General features: G+C 36.4%; 3 protein-coding genes across 5 annotated transcripts; 2 read left to right on the top strand and 1 right to left on the bottom strand.

The window, feature by feature from the left end:
- Positions 1–6,618: 6,618 nt before the first annotated feature.
- On the top strand, positions 6,619–11,777 carry LOC125185320 (SKP1-like protein 21). Of its 2 annotated transcripts, XM_048081843.1 has the most exons (10): positions 7,071–7,214; positions 7,899–7,990; positions 8,227–8,447; positions 8,570–8,761; positions 8,872–8,982; positions 9,143–9,212; positions 9,432–9,568; positions 9,718–9,881; positions 10,921–11,067; positions 11,289–11,777. In XM_048081843.1, the coding sequence occupies exons 3-10, from the start codon at positions 8,292–8,294 to the stop codon at positions 11,329–11,331; spliced, it is 1,020 nt and encodes a 339-aa protein (XP_047937800.1). In that variant the 5' UTR covers positions 7,071–7,214; positions 7,899–7,990; positions 8,227–8,291; the 3' UTR covers positions 11,332–11,777. The 2 variants fall into 2 exon arrangements, with proteins under 2 accessions (XP_047937799.1, XP_047937800.1); XM_048081842.1 differs by lacking the exons at positions 7,071–7,214; positions 7,899–7,990 and adding an exon at positions 6,619–6,906.
- Positions 11,778–11,887: 110 nt separating this feature from the next.
- Positions 11,888–16,874, bottom strand: LOC125185319 (signal peptide peptidase-like 4). The gene is made up of 14 exons (XM_048081841.1): positions 16,547–16,874; positions 15,617–15,775; positions 15,362–15,473; positions 14,926–15,045; positions 14,600–14,751; positions 14,337–14,519; positions 13,971–14,005; positions 13,447–13,609; positions 13,145–13,198; positions 12,796–12,888; positions 12,568–12,710; positions 12,419–12,489; positions 12,248–12,331; positions 11,888–12,143 (listed from the first exon to the last, which is right to left on the bottom strand). The coding sequence occupies exons 1-14, from the start codon at positions 16,682–16,684 to the stop codon at positions 12,034–12,036; spliced, it is 1,617 nt and encodes a 538-aa protein (XP_047937798.1). The 5' UTR covers positions 16,685–16,874; the 3' UTR covers positions 11,888–12,033.
- A 737-nt stretch (positions 16,875–17,611) lies between these two features.
- Positions 17,612–20,320, top strand: LOC125221759 (adrenodoxin-like protein 2, mitochondrial). 2 transcript variants are annotated; one of them, XM_048123990.1, is made up of 8 exons: positions 17,612–17,737; positions 18,166–18,234; positions 18,521–18,585; positions 19,187–19,230; positions 19,403–19,509; positions 19,660–19,709; positions 19,834–19,916; positions 19,993–20,320. In XM_048123990.1, the coding sequence occupies exons 2-8, from the start codon at positions 18,177–18,179 to the stop codon at positions 20,105–20,107; spliced, it is 522 nt and encodes a 173-aa protein (XP_047979947.1). In that variant the 5' UTR covers positions 17,612–17,737; positions 18,166–18,176; the 3' UTR covers positions 20,108–20,320. The 2 variants fall into 2 exon arrangements, with proteins under 2 accessions (XP_047979947.1, XP_047979948.1); XM_048123991.1 differs by lacking the exon at positions 17,612–17,737 and adding an exon at positions 17,749–17,832.
- Positions 20,321–20,323: the final 3 nt, after the last annotated feature.

The raw sequence follows: 20,323 nt of genomic DNA, 5'->3' as shown, positions 1-20,323 counted from the left end.
ATAGTTCATTATTTACTCCAGCAAGTTTTTATCGAATAAAAAAAAATTTAAAAAAAAAATACTAAAAAAAAAAAATTTAATTTTTAAAATTTTTTTAAAAATTTTTAAAAAAAATGAAAAAAATTAAAAAATAAATAAATTAAAAATGTTTTTATTTAATAAAATATTAAATTAATTCTAAATTAATCATAACCATAAGATAAAGTAAAATGAGTGGCTCAAATTTGGTCTCTAGTTCGGTCTTTAAGAAGGTTTCGACATTGATCACAACTCTATATATATATATAAAGAAAAAGAAAGAGATTTTTAGGAGACTTCAGTGGAAGAAAAATAAAAAGAACGGGAAGGGGAAGAAAGCTTTCGGAAAATAGCATCACATGTTGTGGAGCGAGAAGCGGGAACAAGTTCCTGACTAGATTAATTATCGTAAAGGTGTGTATAAATCACATTTTTAATTTTACATGTTTTATGTGGTTAATTGCTATGTATTGAGTTAAATTGAATAATTGAATTATACGATGTTATATTGATATGATATGTGTTTAGTGGTGATGATGGAGATAAATGCTTGGTGCAATAAATATATTAATAGTATATTATATTGGAATTATGTAGTGGAATATGATATGGATATGTGATTAGATATGTTTTGCATATGGTATTGGAATTAATTGAATCATTTGATTAAAGAGGATCTGTGATAGTCATGTCTTGGATCTGAAATCATAGTGGACATATTGGGACCCTTGGATCAATCATAGTGGGACCTTCGGGTCAAATCATATTGGCATATTGGAAATCTCGGGCACATACCAGGCTTGAACTATCACAGCATAATGAACCGAACAATGTGGCATGTGCATATGTGTATGGAATTATTTGTAATATTTGTTGTTAATTGTTATATATATTGGTTAAAGAATATGTTTGATTTTTGAGCTGTGGAATTAAAGGTAAGGTTTATATACACTGAGTTGTGGCTCATATAAACCACTAATATTTTTTTCAGGAATAAGATATGAGTGAAGTATTTGGTTGAGATGAGTCGTAGGAATTGCACATGTTATCAGGGTCGGCGGCTGACGCGTTTTGGCAACCTTCTCCTCCTAATCATTTATGCATGTAAATAAGTGTATTGTATATAGAGTGGTGAGAGGGTCCCACTATAGTTTAGAATGTTTGAAATATGTACTTGATAAATGTTGGTATTGAAATTATATAATGTGTGTTTTATTTACTTGACGTGTGGATTATTCAAATTAAATTTTGAATTTATTTATAGTAAGTGTATAAGTCATAAGGGTTGAGGTGTGACAGTTTAGGTGGTATCAGAGCGGGGATAGAATCCCGCTGGGACATGACACTCATAAATATCATACGATACATATTAGTTATAAGTCGCACATGCATTTGAATTATCATGAACATTTGTCACCAAGGAGAGAAGGGTTAGCCGCCCTACATTGTCTATTAATTATAGAGTGCATTTCGTATACATGTTGCATCATATGGGGATTACTCAGACTTTTAGAACAAAGAGTACATGGATCAATGATGAGGTAAAGAGGTAGAAAATTTAAAGAGTTCGGAAGAGTAGAAGTTGTTGATTTTATGTGACTAATCTGACTGAGGCTGGGATATAGTTAAAAATGATAGAATCGGTGTTCAATCAGATGAGTTGTGTGGCAGAAGAAGGTAGGGTATCTCTTCTTTGAAGCAATACTTACTCTTGGTGGGGAAACAGTCCCACAAGCTATGATACAACATCTGGTATTCAGTTCAGATGATTTGTCTACAGAACTCAATGCTAAATATATACGAAGAAGTGTATGATAAGAAGAAGAGAAGGTTTTGTCTTTAATCAAAGAACTATGTTTGTTGATTATGAGCTGACATTATTTCAATATACACGGTTTTCTAGAGAATGTGTTGCGAGTTAATTCAATTGAGCTGCCAGCGGATATTGATTCTCTTGTTCATACACAAGTTTTGATATTATTATGGGTATAGATTGATTTTCACTTCATTGAACCAAGGTAGCTTGTCAAGTAAAAGAAATGGTAATATAATCATCGAGACGGCATCGAGTGATATTTTACGGTAATCAATATATTGTTCCAAGTTTTCTTATATTATCTAGATCGACTTTATGATTTATTGGAAGTGCAGATTTATTTGGATTTTCACCTTATCAGGAGACATATTTCTCTATTGAGCACTGCATTTATTTTTATATCTACTTACCAACCGTCTTCATTAGAGTTTCAAGAATTTAAGAATCAGTTACAAGAGTTGTCTAGTAGGAGATTTATATGACCCAGTGTTTCATCTTGGAGTGCACCAATATCATATTTGAAGAAGAAAGACTGCACATTGCGACTTTATATACTCTATTGAATGTTGAATCAAATGACAGTGAAGAATAAATATTCATTATCGAGAATCGAAGACTTTTTTTTATCAGTTTAAAGAGTCTCTCAACCATTACTGGAATGGTTAGTAGTTCGTTTTATTAGCGACTTGCTTGTATATTCATGAATTACAGATGAGCATGTATTTCAAGTTCGGCGAGATGAACAACTCTATGCTAAATTGAGTAAATGTGAGTTTTTGCTAGAACATGTGGTATTGTTGGGACAAGTGGTGTCAGGTCTTGGAATAGAAGTGGATCTACAAAAGATTGAACTGGTTTTCAACTGGAAATATTTCTCGACTATTATTCAATAGATAATGAAGTTAGTACGACAGAATTCTTCTTTTATATGGAGTGAAGCATACCAAAAGAGTTTTAATGAGTGGAAGCATCGGTTGAATATGTCACCTATTTTGGTTATCTCCGCAGGTACAAGATATTATGTTATTTAGAGTAATGCGCTGAAATATGGATTTGATTATCTTTTGACTTAATGGAAAGTTTATTGCTTATGTTATTTAGAATGGCTATGAATCTTCAGCCATACACAATCTAATCGTGTGGCTATGAATCTCTCTACCAAGAGAAAGAGTTGATAATTCACCACAAGATGAGAGCACACTAGCAACTATCAAAGGGTGAGGCTGAACTCGAGCACTCTGCATATGTCGAAAGAGCTCCAAAGCCGCCTCCTCTCGCCCCTCACTAAAAGCAAATCCGCCTATCACTGCAGTCCAACTCACTACACTAGGCTTCACCATGTTCGAGCTCTCCAACCTTAGAAACACAGAGAATGTGTCGTCACACAAGCCCATCCGAGCATAAGCCAAAATCAAGGCGCTCCAGCTCACTAAACTCTTCGAATCAAGAGATGAGAAGAGAATCAGGGGTACCAGTTGATAACACAAAAATTCAGGTTATGGAAATTTGGGGGATAATTTCACCGTTAAGACTACCGACTTACCTGTATCGGAAGGTTGAAATCGCCACCAGCAATTGTGTGTTTTTAGGTCGAAGGGATGTCGATCTGTGCTTGTAGTTGGAGAAGGAAAGAGGGCAAATTAGGTATAAAACTTGCTTTCAAATTTTCAGAGAAACAGTGAAAAACTTATACCACAAATTTTCCCTGATAGTGAAATGCCTCAACCTCTGAAACTAATCTCAATTCCTAAGAGATCCGCCACTTTTGTATCGGGTCGTCTGAAAAATTCAAGAGCTACCAAACGTTGGAGAAGGAAGTCGCACAGTGCATTTTCTTATCTTTTATGGGTTTTTACCCCCTACCAATCATGCCCTTAATATACTTGCTGATATGGACAAAGATGTGAAAGGATTGAGGTCTAACTATTAGTGGTTTTGTTACATTGTCATTTTTCTTAATATTTTCTCTTCTTTTTATCATTTCTTCATTTCTCTTTTTCAGATGTGCAATTAGTGGTTTCGTTAAGTTATCGGTGCGCACTTGAGAAACTTATTGATTTTGGTGCAATATCAGTAACAATTTCTAATTATTTTTACCACACAGGTGTTTGGTTGATGAGGTTGGTCTTAATCCACAAATATTCTTTGACAAGGAATATATAATTAAATCTGAAAAATGAAGTTTGAGGTTTGTAGACAGATATCAGTGTACTGTTGTACACATTTTTCATTGCTTCCTACAATTGAAATAAAAAATGTTAATAGTAAGATAAAAAGTGTCAATTTAATAAGATGTAAAAAGTTTTGAAAAAAGCTTGATGTTAGTGGCTCACTTGTACTTTGGTTTCAAAGTCCTTGAATAAACAATTTAGCATTCGCATTTTTAATAAAAGTCTCTAACTACAATCTCACCACTTCTGGGCCTTATGGCAGCAATAGATGAAGCCATTAACACCTTACGTCTCTTTAATTCCTCAAGAGCTTCAGGCGTACAACATGTTTGATCATGTACATATATGATGTGCACATAAAATGCAATATTACATTTACATTTCATGACTTCAATGCATCAAAATACTTTGAATGCACATATCTAGGACATCCTGTAATAACAGGAATAATCATGTCCACCGGTTCAGACACTTTTCTAACCAATATATCGAGCACTCTCGGTGAAACCATAACACATATCGACTTCAGTATGATGTTGAGAAGGTAAGATTGTATGTTCACCATCACCGCAATTAAAAAGAAAATCACCAACAAGCTTTCTAAATATCACAATCTCAGTCAGCTCTCTCTCTCATCACTTTCGCCCGTCATGTGATATAGATGCCACAACTTCTCAAACCATAGCAAAGAACATAAGTAAATAATGAGATAAATAGAGGCAACGAAAAAACAATTACTCTCTTCGTCCCTCACTAGGTAAATAATGAGATAAATAGAGGCAACGAAAAAACAATTACTCTCTTCGTCCCTCACTAGGTAAGACATTTCTTTTCAACACAGAATTTAAGAAAATAAAATGAGGTTTTGTTAGTTAAGTGGAGAAAATAAAGTAAGATAGATAAAAAAGTAGAGGGGAAAAAGTAAGAGAGAAAATGCAAAAAATGACTCACTTAGCTTAGATGTCCCAAGAAGAAATATGAATCACTTAACAAGTACAAAATTATACTTACAACCATCGTTGTTAAGGATGCAATAGTGTTCATTCCCACTTTTGCACGTCTGCCCCGACGGAGTGATGTATGTAATTGTTATTTTGTTATACCGCTCCATATAGGCCAAAATTCTGGCCATGCTCCAACTAGTAGAGATGTTTCAAGTAATGATCAGTCACAAAGTCCAACCTTCTCTCCCATGGTTGAATATATATCACGTACCCAACAACTCAATCCTTGTGCTTTTTCCCTCGATGGTATGAACGAAACGCTTCCAAACTGTCGCACAACTCGTTCGGCCTCATGTGGTTTGACAATAGCCCAACATATAATATACTACCTCCGTTCCATAATAGTGGAGTCATTTTGCCATTTTGATAGTTGTATGGCAGCAGAGTCATTTTCCTTACTCTCTACCTTTTTCGTTTTCTACTTTATTCTTCCTTTACTCAACTCACTTAACACAATTATTTTCTTAAATCACGTACCGAAAAGAAATGTCTTCACTACCACGGAACAAATGGAGCATACAGTATCAGTTCTCCAACAATTGTTTATGTTATGGTCCGGCAATGCTCGACCCATATAAGACTAATTTTATAATTATTTGAAATTTAAATTATCTACTTTTGACATGTACTTCAATTTCAAATCCAAATATTTTGCAGTAGATCCAATTCCATGATACTAACGAAACCTCACTTTAATTAGCTACCGAGGAATGAAAACAGCACTATAATACTACTAATACTAACTAAAACACCGTAATAAAGTACTCACTTTGTCCGCGACAAGAGTTCAATTTCTTTTCAACACGGAATGTAAAAAAGTTAAGAAAAATTGGTGAAAATAGTAAGCAGTATATGATTCTCACTTGTATTTATTAATTTTATATGAAATGTGAGTAAAATGAGTTAATGGAATGTATAGCCTATTACTCCCTCCGTCTCTGAAAATTTGTCACTTATTTTCATTTCCGTTTGTCCCTAAAACTTTGTCACATTTCACTTTTACCATTTTTGGTAGTGGACTCAGTGGACTCCATATTCCACTAACTCATTATCACTCACATTTTTATTATTAAAACTAATATACTACCTCCGTCCCCTAAATTTTGACACAGTTTACCATTTCGGTCCGTCCCTGAAAGTTTGACACATTTCACTTTTTACCATTTTTGATAGTGGACCCCATATTCCACTAACTCATTCCTACTCACATTTATTATAAAACTAATACTTTAAAAGTAGGACCCACATCCCACCAATTTTTTCAACACAGTTTTTATTACATTTCTTAAAATCCGTGCCGGGTCAAACCGTGTCAAAATTTGGGAAACGGAGGTAGTATATAAGTAGGACTCGCATACCACTAACTTTTTCAACTCACTTTCTATTATATTTCTTAAAACCCGTGCTGAGTCAAATGATGACAAATTATAGGGACGGAGTACCATATATAGTATAAATGAACTCAAACTTGTATTCGCGGTCGAACTAAAATGGAAAAATTGGACTCCGAGGGAGAAAGTAAGTACTAATAACGAAGTTATGACGGCATATATCAGCAATATGACCTAAGCATGTCCTGCATTTCAATTTTCACCTTAACACACATCTAATCACACACACACGCAGAGCGACAGATATACCATCTCTTAGCGGCTAATATCCATAGATTTCATTCACTCTGAAACAAGTAAACATCAGCCAAAACATTGTCCCGTTTACATCTATAACTCTATGTACATCTACGTTTTGTATGTAATTATTGATCAATCTCTTGCCCACCGCCATTTCCACAATTCAAAGCTTCGGTTAGCACCAACTGTTGTTTCTTTTTTTCACCGCTTCACAATTTTCAGGTGCGGGCATAAATTATCCCCTCCGTGTCTGCGTGAATAACGAGGCAAGTTCTCTTCTTGCTTTCTTTCATTTTCTCCTATTTACATTTTGCACGTTCGAATTTGATTGGGGGCAGCGGCTGTTATTTTTGTAGTTATCTTTTTCAAACATCAATTCTTTGTTACGGGTCATGGAATTGATTGTTTGTTATTGTTGTCGTTTCAGTGTTACTGATTAAGGGACGGAAAATTGCTGGGGGTTAGGAATTTGAATGGGATGGGATTGGGAATTAGGGCTTTCGCGGACCAGCATTTATCTCTTCATGATAGGCTCTATGTTATCTCTTAATGTTTTGGGAGTTTAAATTGTTTGGTGAGCCTAGAATTTCGTTTTAAGCTGTGCAGTTTGATAAATATGTAGTCTTGGTAGGGCAGTTATGCTCCCAGGGTTTTGTTAAATTTTGTAAGTTTTTTTGGGGGCTTTTGAAATTGAGATATTAGATAATATGAAGTGTACTTCAGCGTAATCATTGACTGTATCATCGTTTTCGCTCTGTGAGGAATGCTCCGTATCCAAGTTTGCATATTTGAGTTTCCGAAAATCAGAATTGTAGTAGTAATTTTTAATCCAAGTTTGGTTGGTGATCTCAGTACTTGGGATTTTGGTATATATGTACGTGTAGTAATTCAAGGAAAAATATTCCACATTCATTCCGTGGATGCCAACAATGAGAACTCACCAACTTTAAACCTATCACTTGGGAGATCACATTGTTTGAGATACCCACTTATCATAAACTGCTTACATATTGCATACCTCAGATTCTCACTTTAGATATGTTTAATTGGCTAATTTGGCTTATATAACGAGTTTGCACGAGTGAATAACAATTTCAATCCTGCATATTATTTCAACTTACACCAATAATTTTAGTATGCGACAATGTATTTTTCCAAAGCACTGGTTTGGCTTCCAAAATCGATACAGGAGTGATATTATCATTCTTTGTGGTTGTTGTAAGGACATTGTCATAACTCTTTCCAACCTTTCCCGCAGGTTTATAGCTCTGAAACTTATTATCTTGACTTCCTGTAGTTGCAATTTTGAGTGCAATGACATAAGTTGATAGTGAAATTATAAAACCGGAGGTATGCTTGTTATTTTTGCGCCCAAGACATCTCAGTTATCTTATGTGTGCATTTAATCTTATACCTTAACATATTTTACCCCACACTCTTTCCATATCATGTGCTATATGCTTTGTAATAGTTCTGCATATTCATACAACTTAATGACAGTGCCTGTTCATGGTCATAGTTATCGATTTATGTTGGCTCTCTAATTGATGCTGATTTATATTACTTGCACGGTGTGTGCATTACAGATGCTAAAGGCATATGTTTGGCTTCAAACTTCTGTTCTATCCAACAAGTAGAGCAAGAAGTTGCCATGTATTGCCCATTTATATGTCAAGAAATACATGCTGGCATGGGATCTTCCAAGAATTATCCCATCATCTCTCTTCCTTCACGTGTCAATCCTTCCATGCTGAGCTTGATACTTGATTACTGCCGATTCCATCAAGTACTAGGACGTTCCAACAAGGTTGTATTGGTGATCGGCGAACTTTGCTTTTTCATGTGACCTGATAACTTTTTAGTGAAGAACACACGTCATCTGATGATATGGAAAAATAAGTTCTTGGTTTTTGTTATACTTGAATGCAGGAGAGGAAGTCATTTGATGAGAAGTTTGTTCGAATGGATACTAAAAGGCTTTGTGAACTGACATCTGCTGTTGACAGCCTGCAGCTGAAGCCATTGGTTGATCTCACTAGTAGGGCTCTTGCACGGGTAATTGAAGGAAAGACTCCACAAGAGATCCGAGAGATATTTCATCTCCCTGATGATCTTACAGAGGTGTTCTATCGTTGCCAGCAGTGTACATGCTTAATTTCTTTTTCATTCTTGGGGAGAATCCTATTATTCTTATCTTCCTTTTCTTATATGTTCCATTCCTATTGATACAGGAGGAAAAGTTGGAACCTATCAAAAACACCATGGATGATCCTAGGATTCGGCTTTTGAATAGATTGTATGCTAGGAAGAGGAAAGAATTAAAAGAAAGAGAGAGATTGAAGGTGATCACGTTATTGTTCTTACAGTGTCATAATTCCACCTATATTACTTTAGGTTTCTATACCACAGTGAATAGAGATGTTCAGCGTCTATATACTGCTTGAAAGTGGTTATTCAGTATTCGATACTTGAGACTGAGACATTCTTTAATGTGTTCTTTAGAATGTTGAGACTGAAGAGGATCGCGGGGACGAGCGTTCAGTTGATGACTTATTATCATTTATTAATGGAGGTGGTGAAGATAATCATACATGAATCATTGAGAAAAAATAATATATTTAGACCTCTATTCTAGTGTATAATGTGAAGGTAATTAGGGTGTGATGTAAATACTAAATATTGTTCCTAGCATTTTTGTTTGCTTGTTGCGCCTCAAGTTATGATGAAATCAAATGAGCTCCCATCCCTTTTATCATTCTAGGGTGGGCATTTAATATGTATCTTTTTGCAGATTCTAAGGGGACTAGAACTTCTAAGAGTAAAAAGAAGAGCCGTAAAAGGAAAGATCTCAAGACTGCTTATTCAAACTGCACAAGTACTTCAAACAATACCTCTTCTTCAAATCATGATGTAGATGTGAACAAGAAGGTGGGAGCCCTTTTAATTTGCATAGCTTTGCATATGGTACATGGATTCATGCTGCTTATGTGACTCTTTCAGCCGTGACTGAGGGAAACGGCTGTAGGTATCAATACCTCATTTTTCTAACTTGTCTCAGCTGACTTTGTTATGTGCAGGAAACAAATGAGCTTCACTCTGAGTCTGGTAATCCTTCATTACATAACAAGCTTCTTAATGATGTTTGTAATGCAACTAAGTTGCTCGACCTTGAAGATGACGGATTAGCAGCTGAAGATGAGTTTGATGGGATTGATCCTGCACTAAAAGAAAAACTTGATAGGTACAATTATTGTCTTAAGTGCTTTTTATTGGTCACAGTGAACTCTACTCTAAAAGCTATGTGGTCACAATGTTAAAGAGTTGGAAGAATATAATGACGGGTGTTAAAGTATTTTGCATCATGCTTGGTCGCTCGTCTCTATCATGAATCAATATATCTGAGTGGTGCAGTTGCATGCGGCTGTTTATCTGTTTGCAATTTGCATATATTTAATTGTCGGACAAACATCTCATGCAAAGCTGGCCCATGCTTATAATCAAGAAATAACTTATCCAACTACTTAGTTATAGGCTCTATCAAGTAGAAAGAGAACTTGCCCCAATTCACTCCACCCATAATCTAATGCAAGATTGGTACTTTTTTTTGGAGTTATTTGAACCAAAGAGTGCACACATGTATGGGCATTAGGTTATCAAACTCCTTTAAACTCCTTATGAGACATGCTTTACTGTCCCAGTGTTCTTATTCACTTAACCTTTGTTATATGTTTATTATCTTGGCAACTTATGTTTCTGCTTTGATTCTATCAATTGTTTTAACTTAAAAGGCAAGTACTAGTATTTATCTGTCGCATCTTGAATTCATTCACCAACGTTTTCAATATTGCTGCCACAGACCTCTGTTTCATGAAAACTAGTAGCTTTTGTTAAAATGTCAATACTATAAATTCGACAACAGGTACAACTTCACATTTTTTATGTGTAGTACTTCTTAGTGGACTGCATTTTTATTGTCTCCCGGAAGATTTGGAATTCACTGAAAACTAACTTTTTATTGTCAAGTGTGGTAAATCAAACTTGCTCAATCTACTTGTGTCTTGGACTCTTGTGCAATCTTGGAAGTTTATATATTTTTTCACAGTAGATCAAATTGTTTTGATAGCCTTTTTGTACTTCTCATGATACTAATTCAAATGCTTCTTTCAAACACTTATTCTGTAGACTGCTGCAAATAATGAGTGGGGCAAATAGCTGGGAAATATAAATTAGCACGGCTGTATATTCTCCATGCTCGTATAACTGTTTTTTGTTTTGTAATGTCTGACTGATCAGGGAAGTAGAAGACTTCGCGAGAAGGTTAAATTCAGATTGGCCAGAAATAATGCAAGAAATTCTTTCTCGAGGTCAGGAGAGAAGACCTTTACCGTTAACAGTCAATGGGAATGGTTCCTTGAGGAGATATACAAGTAGGTCTCTTTCGTGTTACTAATGTCTTCCACGTCAACCAAAATATGGTCTTCTTTTTTGTCATTTATTTTAGTGATATGGAAATGTTGCTATTACGCCCTTGTAACAATGTAACTCAAAATTATAGGAGCTTTACATGCAGAAACATCAGCTGAAACTCTTTGCTTGGTGCATGATGCATGATGCATGATTGACAACTCACATTTGTTTCATTCCCCAGGCTCGGATCAGCGCCACAAATGATACCCCGGAAACACCTATGAACTTCAAACTGGACAATTTGACCAGAGAAGTTAATGGTTAGCACCCGACTGACAGGTTGGTTATGGCATGCAAGCTTCGACCAGAGCATACATATCAGAATGAGATTGGCATTCAATTTCACTGGGAATTTTTTGACATTGTTAGAGATTCAATTTTGACACTTGACCTCCACAGCAAACAATAAGGGAAAGAACACGCTTTCAAGATGCCGATACCAGCCAATTTTGCTCCTCTCATCGTCTTTTTTCTTCGTCTGTTCCCTTTCCTTTGCTTTCAAGTTGACGTATTGACTGTTGGTTGTTATAACTTTCTCACTTGTTGTACCAACCAATTTGGATTAGAGATCTTATTGCTGAAAGTCAACAGCCACGAGAGTTGAAGTGTTGTAAATATCAACAAGTTTGATGCTTTCTTCTATATTTAAAGTTGAATCCAGTTTGTATTCTTCGGTCAAATTTTGCAAAATTTTTCCGACTTCCATTTATTATGATTCTTAAAGACTCGTCTATCTTGACTATCTCTATATTGATGAATAAATGCATGGAATCATCGTCAAATTGCAAATAGCTCTTTCTTCAAGTTAGAAAACAGAATCATACAATCTGCAGCACTTCATTCTCAGTTTGGCTTCTAATATGTATCTACATAAACATATTCTCGGAGGAACTTCTTGGCGCCAGATGTTACATGGCATAGCTCAATTATTGTTCGTCTGATCGGAGACGAACATGGGAGCACGGCCTATCAGGCTCACCCCGGGACCACAGATGCTTAAGATCACCTCTCTTCTTCCCTAATGAGATCAATGTGCCTGAAACAGAAATACAGAAACAATCACCCAGCTTAAGCTCCTGACCGAATGCAGAACCAAAAAGGTCGATGCTTTTGTAGTCTAGGGTTCTTGTAGGTGCCTACCTAGCGTGAACGGCACAATGTAGAGCAGTGCAGGTTGGCCATGGCCATCCATCAAGTTGAGAGCCACATATGTTATCAGAAGCCCTGTGATGAATCAGAAAACATGTAAATCCCATCATGTGGAAGATGTTCATGAGAAAAACAATGATGTCGTGTGGAATCGAGCCGTACCTAAGCCATAAGCCAGCATTGCCCAGAGGAAATATCCAGCCTTCAGGCTTTTCTTGGACAGCCAATCATACCTGCAGATACGATAGAATATAACGATGCACGACTGCATGCAGCACGATAATAGGCATTGCTAGTGCGTAGATTCAAACCTTAGGGAAAAGGTGACGAGTAGTCCGGGCAAGATGATATCACCAAATCCAATTATGCTATATCCACCCCAAGGATCAAACATACGAGGGATTTTGAGAAGCATCGGAATGCCATCTTCCCCACTTCCATCACCACGAGCCACCTGCAAGATTAGGGAGCCAACATGTTCATATATGAAAATTTACTTGTCCAATCTCTAGGGACGAGGATGGGTGTGTCGTACTCACCACTATCATCACACTCTTATGGAACCACCACTTGGAGACAAACACCCAAAATATATCATACAGGAAGGCACAACCGAGGAGAACCGTTCCCACCTAGAAAGACGAAGATGCATTCAGGTGATGTCAAGAATATCCATTTCGAGAATTTAATACAAACTCAAGTGTCCTGTAATGTTACAGCAACAAACAATGGGGCTCGAGCTTAGATCGAGGCTTCTTGTGTATAGCCAAAAGATCATGACAAGGAAATATTCTAAGTGAACTGCGAGCTTCTTCCCCCTATTGAATGCCTGTTTATTGAAGCTATCATGAAGCAGTAATCGAGTATAGCACAAGTATTAGCAATTACCTTCAGATTTGGAACTCGTATTATCTGGAGAACGGTAATTATCAATGCAATACCCTGTCACACAGAGAACAAAGTCAGTGTTCGTGCATCCAACCAGAATCCATACAATTATCAAAGACTGGTAAAAATTTTCAATTTTACTCCAACCAGTATCTAAATAGAGATCTATAGGTAACTACAGTGTGACCAAATCCAGATAGCGGAAGAGAGCAAATGTAAATCAGTATTTGTGGTAGAGTGGTGTTAGAAATGATGCAATTATGTCAATAATCACAAAGAAACAAGAAAGAGTTGATTCTTACGAGTATATCTTGACCAATCCAAGCATAGGAGGTTTTGCGGTATACAGCCCATAAGATTGCAAAGGCTACGCAGAATGGAGAAACACCAACAGTTAAATATGACACAGCCCCCACAAAAGGTACTTTGACGAAGGTCTCCGCAGCATGTTCAAACCATCTGAAACTATATAGAATTCGGCAAGTTAATGCTTTGACAGAAAATCATAACCATGGACTCGTTAAGTAAAAGATGTATGAACCTAGATGGAAGTAAAGCAAGAGGGGGGGGGGAGAGAGAGAAATAAATTATAGTGGCATATGGCACTCTAAAGAATGAATGTAGAAATGAGAACGATGAATGATAATAGAACAAATGTATCATAAACTCTTTGAGACCCAGTACATTTTTAGGCAATACTTTGCATAAATAAACTGAATTTGAAGATAAGTTTGATGGATATTTTTCCTTAACACCCCACGTCCTATTCTTCTATGAAAAAACAGGAAATACCGAGATATTGTAGTTTGAATAATAGGATAAATACCATGATAGTAGAGCCACCAGACATGTTTGCAAACCCTGCAGTACAAGACAAATGAATTCAGCATTGTCTAGAATCTTCAAGTGATCCAACTAGTCAATTGATTTACATATATAATAGTAGCGACAAATACAACTTAAAACATGATGAGTAGCCAAGTATGATACGATTCAAGCTCCAGAAACAATATGAATTCAAGCATAAGAAACAGAATGCAATCACTCTCACTCAAGCTATTTGGTAAAAGAAACTAAATCGTAAGACAAAAACGTAAATTGGATTAGACTGCCTTGTATAAATACAAAGAACATTTCCATCAACATAAAGCTAGCAGAAAAAAAGAAAGAAAAGCATGGTGTGCTATCATACCTCTACACCACCTATGCAAAAGACAACCACAAGAACCTCAATGAATGCTGACGACATCAACTTGTAGAGCATAATCAAGAAACATGAGGCGATCACAACGAACAAAACAGCTGAAGTTGTGTTGATGTCCACAACACCACTTGAGTGGCCGGTTTCATCAGTAAGGAATTCATCAGCACCGTCCTGCTAGGTTGCCATTACATGCATGTGAGATGACCTGATCTCCCCTGAGATTCATTTACTGGAGTATGAATATGTGTTACCTTTACAAGCTTGTCGTGTTCTATAGCTGCTTCTCTGGCACTCCACGCAGACCAATAAGATGCACATAAAATGGTACCGACAGCCATTAGCCATAAGAACACTTCAGCCACATCAACCTCCGGTCTTTGTGGCGAGTACATCTGAATGGATACTGGAAATAAGGACGAGCCCATCAATAACAATGCAAGGAAATGACATATAGGTAGGATGAGGAGCATGACTAAACTACGAGGATGTAGCGAATTTAGCACCAGAATGGCATAAATCTAAAAGGTGAAGAAGCCAGTTTGATCTTCAACTGATTTGAGGCACCTCACAAGCTTACCATGCGAACTGTTAGTCATACTTTCTTTCAAGCTTTGTCCAGCATCTTGTGGGAGCATGACAACAGGTATACCAACACGTACATCAGTTTCATTTGCTTCACAGACCATCTTGAATAGTTCTGAAAATCAAAAAGCCCGTTGAGGGGTGCCATATCAAACCAGTGATGATATCATGCTAAACAATTTGTTGTATCATGATAAAAACAGGGCCAATGATTACATCCATATGCATTGTTTTCAGTTGGACAATAGGTCCAACCCTAGTGATTCCTTTTGAAAATGTTTTGCAATAATAACTGACGAAAACTGCTACCAGAAGAGAGAATAACTCCAGATAGAAAGTCATGTGGTTAAAAGAAGCCTACTGGACAGCAATACTACAATATAAGCTTTTCTAGAAAGAAGTGAGACTAATGATGACGAGAGAGCATTTACCTTTTTCATTGTTTATGATAAGTAAAGCAGAAGCCCCAGCATCTTCAGCAACGTTTCCTTTGGTGACAAAGCTACAATGGCCACGGTGTACCAAGATAACCTCACCCGCAAGCTAAAGCACACAAAAAGAAGAAAGGTCAGAAGCAGTATGAATGTCGACTCTTCACAAAATCCAGTGAGAAGCTGTGACACTTTTACATTAGACTCATTTTTGGTGAAAGTAGAGTGAGAAATGAGAAGGGAGAGAGAAGAGACCTTATTCCTAGGTGTACTGCAACAATCAGGAGGGTCTGCAAGAGCAAGTTTAGTCTGGTTGGCACGCTTCTCTTTTGATTCCAAGGACTTCCCAAATCGCGCTCCAACACCCACAAACTCAGCCACTTCTTTGCCATCTACCCAAACTGGTACTTTAACCTAACAAAGAAAACGATAGAATTCAATGCACGTGAAATAGAAACCGAAACATGGCATGATATAAAAGTTCGCAAAGAGGAAGGATGGAGCTTGACATAAGAGGGGATTCCACACAACAAGGAACTGCACCAAGATGGATATGATACAAAGCATCAATGAATTATTTGTAATGTAACGAGTGAAAAAAATCCAGGATACAGGCACAGCCAAGGCACACTTATAGCACATATACAATCGGCTTAGAAATTCCATAATTACGCTTCTATGGTGAAGCTAGCAAAAGAAGAAATATATGCAAGTAAAATTTTACAAAGAAACAGTAAAGCAAGCAGGAACTCAAAATTAGTGCAATAAAACCAAAATCCCTTTCCTAATGATATTTCAAGCAGCCAAAAAAGGAGACGGTTATTCCAATTCAACGATAAGCCAATACAGCATAAAATCCATTGATATCTGACTTGTAATGCCAATTAATAGATCATACCCCTAAAGGTCAAAAAACAGTAATGACTTCAAAATAATCCTTTCAAATACACTTCACTAGAAAAGAGGATTTCTAGATACAGAAAACTAGGAAACTCTAACAAAACCCTATCCCCAAAAAAACCTTAGATAACACGAAACAGTCAACCCAAATCAACCTGTGAATAAACAGCAAACCACAAATAACTATGTTCAACATATAGGAAAAACTGAAATTACAGAAGTGTGAATGAAAGCAGAATATCTAACTTGAAAATAAGGTATAAAGAAAAAAGATAAGAATTTTACAAGCACGAAATTGTTTTCACAACCGGGCCTCTTCGGGGCAGTATCGTCATGGTGAACTATATCACCTGCGCAAACCACGGAGCTGCAAAGCAAAGCTGCAAAGAGAGAACTGTAGAGACCACCGTTCCTCAACTCCATCACAAACTTGAAGAAATAGTAATTTATTGAAGATCAAAGAAAAAGGGTTGGTCAATTATCAAAGTCCCCCTTGCCAATTCAACTTGAGGGAACATTAAAACTTATCAGATACACAGATAGATGTACGACGAAGGATGCAAGAGAAAGGAAATGAGACTTGTTTGGCTTTCCCCTTTTCGTTTAATTTTACTTTTTACACAAACAACCCATGTTTTAGCCGTTCAACTGAGCTTGGCCCGCCTAACCATGTGCTCATTGAATTTTAGTACAAGTCGGTGCAAAATTGTTTTAGTGTATTGTTAAAATTTATTCAATTTATAATTTTTTATCTCGACCGTGATGACACTGAGGTGTGATGTTTAACTACCTATCAACATTCATGTTAATGTTATTAAGTTAATTATAAAATAAAGTTCATATTCTAACTCATCATCTAAAAATTGTAACATCCATGTGTTCGTAGTATTATGAGTTGGAGGCTGGGAGCTTTGGTTTGAAGAAACAAAACATGAAAATAAGTATTTCATAAATCGAGATTAATTTTATCAATAAAAATGGATTCATGTGTTTCAACAAATTTAATTGGAAACAATGTTTGTTATACGAGAAACTTTGTTATAGAGAAACATAATTTAATTTAGTTGCATTGGAACAACTAAAATTATCTAATACAAAACTAAATTCTTCAATAGTAAAATACATTTAAAAATCATTAAAATTGGTAAACGAATATTTGTTGGGGATAAAAAAAGGCGTTATACGAAACCTGAAACCGGCTAGGTCGGTCATCTACATCCGTACCGATGAGCTGGGATCCGATGCGGCATTTTCACATATGTTGCTTCGACGCCATTGGTTGCTTTCAACATATTATCGTGATTTTTTCTTTTTTCCCAATATTGTGAAGGCCCAATATTTTGTAGGCCCATTAAGCACTCTAGTCGATTCTATATTTCGAATCTGGTGTTTCTCTTCTTTTCAATTCCCATTCAATTTCGATACTGCGTAAAAACGACGCCGGCGATCCTCAGCTATTCTTTATCTCTTTCTCGGGTTATTTTTCTTCTCTTGTTTTTCAGAAATTTTAGTTTTTTTTTGCTCTGTCGAATTTCATGGGTGCAAGGAATATTCTCTTAGTTTCTGCAGTGGTATGATATTTAAAATTATGGTATCAGCTGAATTGGATATTTTGATTTTCATTTAGAGTTTTGGTGTTTTTGCAACTAAGCTTTGTCTTTAATTAGCATTCAATTGAAGTTTATTTTCCACATTGAAGTTTATCTACACCTGCAACTTCAATATGTGGAAGATGATGTGTTCAGTGGAATGATTTTTATGAGATTTTAATGTAATATTGTTGATTGAATTAAGTTGTACCTAGCTTTAGAATATGTTGGGTTGAGTATTAGTAACTAATTGTATATAAGGGTGGTGGCTTTGTTTTCGATTTTGCTGATTAATTCTAGTCGTTCGCTTCGCAGGTTGAAGGATTATGTTCTTCTCGAGGTTTTGTAAGCTAGGAGTTCATGCTATCGGGAACTTGGAAAAATGTATTCTTTCTTGACCTTCAGTTTATGTGATTTTCTCATTGTACTGAAAATCAATGTACCCTCTTAGGCATGTTTCTCAATGTCCTTGACTCGCAGTTCCAAACTCTTTCTCCATCCATTAATTTGATTGAAGTTGTTTGCATGGAGCTGTGAATATCTATATATATGAAGGTCTTGTAGATTGTCCAGTGAGAAGTAAAACTCAAAATGACATTGCTTGCAAATTTGACCTTGAACCTCTTTTGCTTTGATGAGGTTCTGTTGATTGTTTTTTGTTGTTTTGCAGCTGCTACTCTAACAGTGAGGACTTCATACGCCCCCAAGGCTCATAATCAGTATTTAGGCTCAGTGGTTCGTACATTTTACCTTTTCCATAAGCTTGAGCTTCTCTTTTTGCCACTTTTTGCCACCTATAAGTCAGATGCCTATATATGCATATGATTAGTGACGGCTACAATCAAGTTAATGGACTTATGCATATCTTTGAAGTTTGAATTAGTAAACTCTGAAGGTCGTGATGAAATATGCAGCCTCTTAAGTGGAAAGGAACTTGTAGCTTCACGAGGCCTTGCTCTTTTTTTCTGTTAATGGTTTTACTTAAATCAATAAATTATGTTAAAACCCACAGCCACAGGCCTAGAATCACTGACAAGGAGTTGCATTTAAATTGAGCGATGGAAGGAAGGGGTGGCTATAGTTTTGTGGTTTGTGCATTTAAGATCATATCATGAAACAATTTTTCTGAAAAGACAGAAACTCATTGTTCAACTCTAGAATATTTAGGATCAAAGTAGAGAACAAAATTTGTCAAGAATTTTTAATGAATTAAATACAACAGACTTCAACTGAGAAAGCATGACATGTTTCCTTTTCATTTTGCTATCTGGGATTTACTATTGATCTGTCCATGTTATTAACTCTAATGCATACCCTCTTTCTATCTATGTTTCAGAGAAACAAATTTTTTTGCAGTACAGCACCTCAAGACAAGGAAACGTAAGTCTTACAAACCTAATATCATTCACCGCTTTTTTCATCTCCTTCAAATGGCTAAGCTGAGCCCCTCTGTGGTTCTCTAATGTAAAAGTCTTATTAGTTGAGCAGCCATGTGATGTTTGAAGGGTGTTAATTTTAATGTAACCTCATGCTCTTTATTTTGAGTTTACAGAATAAATGTAATATTTTGCGACAAAGATGGAGAAGAGACGCATATAAAGGTCCCAGTTGGGATGTCGATGCTAGAAGCTGCACACGAGAATGACATAGAACTTGAAGGTAACCTTTGTATATTTGTTTTACAGCTAAGTCATTGTTAAAAAGACACTAGTGAGAACTCCAAAAGAGTTAACTTCTTCGTTTGTTTTAGCAATCTCATAAGCTAAATTAACTGAACTATCTATATCATGTGAATTCAATTCATCACAGGGGCATGTGAAGGATCTCTTGCATGTTCCACCTGTCATGTAATCGTGATGGTGAGATTATCAACCTACTTTCGTCTTTCATTATGATCACCAGTCCACTTCATCTTCCTGGTGAAATATTGTGATGCCCATGGAACAATCAAAATTTTCTAACTCTATTATTCTGATTTGGCAGGACGTGGACCAATATAACAAATTATCTGAGCCAACCGATGAGGAAAATGACATGTTAGATCTGGCATTTGGCCTGTCAGAAACGTAAATCTCTTGACTGGCATCAATCAGTGATATTTGGTCCATGTATCCATTTTTAATCCAATTATTTTTCCCACAGATCTCGTCTAGGTTGTCAAATCATTGCCAAACCCGAACTTGACGGACTGCGTTTAGCCATACCTGCAGCTACACGGAACTTTGCTGTTGATGGATTTAAGCCAAAACCTCATTAGATCATATTCTTGCATATAGAAGATGGAAATAAGTCCCTTCGGTGGCTGGTGAACTGTTTCCGAGTGGTTGATGTTTCGCCGCCTTTCTTTATGGTTGTATCTCCGGAGAAGGCTAGGCTTCTGAGTAACTAGTGGTGTAATGAGCGTTATGTCACAGTAAACGAGATAATTCATTTTTGAAGGAGAGCACAGCTTCATTGCTTGCGTTCTTAAGTT

The sequence above is a fragment of the Salvia hispanica genome, chromosome 4 (assembly GCF_023119035.1).
Source record: "Salvia hispanica cultivar TCC Black 2014 chromosome 4, UniMelb_Shisp_WGS_1.0, whole genome shotgun sequence".
Classification (NCBI taxonomy): domain Eukaryota; kingdom Viridiplantae; phylum Streptophyta; class Magnoliopsida; order Lamiales; family Lamiaceae; genus Salvia; species Salvia hispanica.
Note: the sequence above shows the minus strand (reverse complement) of the source record. Positions and strands in the feature narration are given on the sequence as shown.

Excerpts from the sequence above, each read along its gene's own strand:
- LOC125185320 (XM_048081842.1), top strand. The coding sequence starts at position 8,292 with ATGTATTGCCCATTTATATGTCAAGAAATACATGCTGGCATGGGATCT. Across the intron at positions 8,448-8,569 it reads TACTAGGACGTTCCAACAAG|GAGAGGAAGTCATTTGATGA; the intron begins GTTGTATTGGTG and ends ACTTGAATGCAG. Across the intron at positions 9,569-9,717 it reads ATGTAGATGTGAACAAGAAG|GAAACAAATGAGCTTCACTC; the intron begins GTGGGAGCCCTT and ends TGTTATGTGCAG.
- LOC125185319 (XM_048081841.1), bottom strand. The coding sequence starts at position 16,684 with ATGGAGTTGAGGAACGGTGGTCTCTACAGTTCTCTCTTTGCAGCTTTG. Across the intron at positions 14,520-14,599 it reads AACACGACAAGCTTGTAAAG|GACGGTGCTGATGAATTCCT; the intron begins GTAACACATATT and ends GCAACCTAGCAG. Across the intron at positions 12,889-13,144 it reads TACGAGTTCCAAATCTGAAG|GTGGGAACGGTTCTCCTCGG; the intron begins GTAATTGCTAAT and ends TCGTCTTTCTAG.
- LOC125221759 (XM_048123990.1), top strand. The coding sequence starts at position 18,177 with ATGTTCTTCTCGAGGTTTTGTAAGCTAGGAGTTCATGCTATCGGGAAC. Across the intron at positions 19,231-19,402 it reads GCACCTCAAGACAAGGAAAC|AATAAATGTAATATTTTGCG; the intron begins GTAAGTCTTACA and ends TTGAGTTTACAG. Across the intron at positions 19,710-19,833 it reads CCTGTCATGTAATCGTGATG|GACGTGGACCAATATAACAA; the intron begins GTGAGATTATCA and ends CTGATTTGGCAG.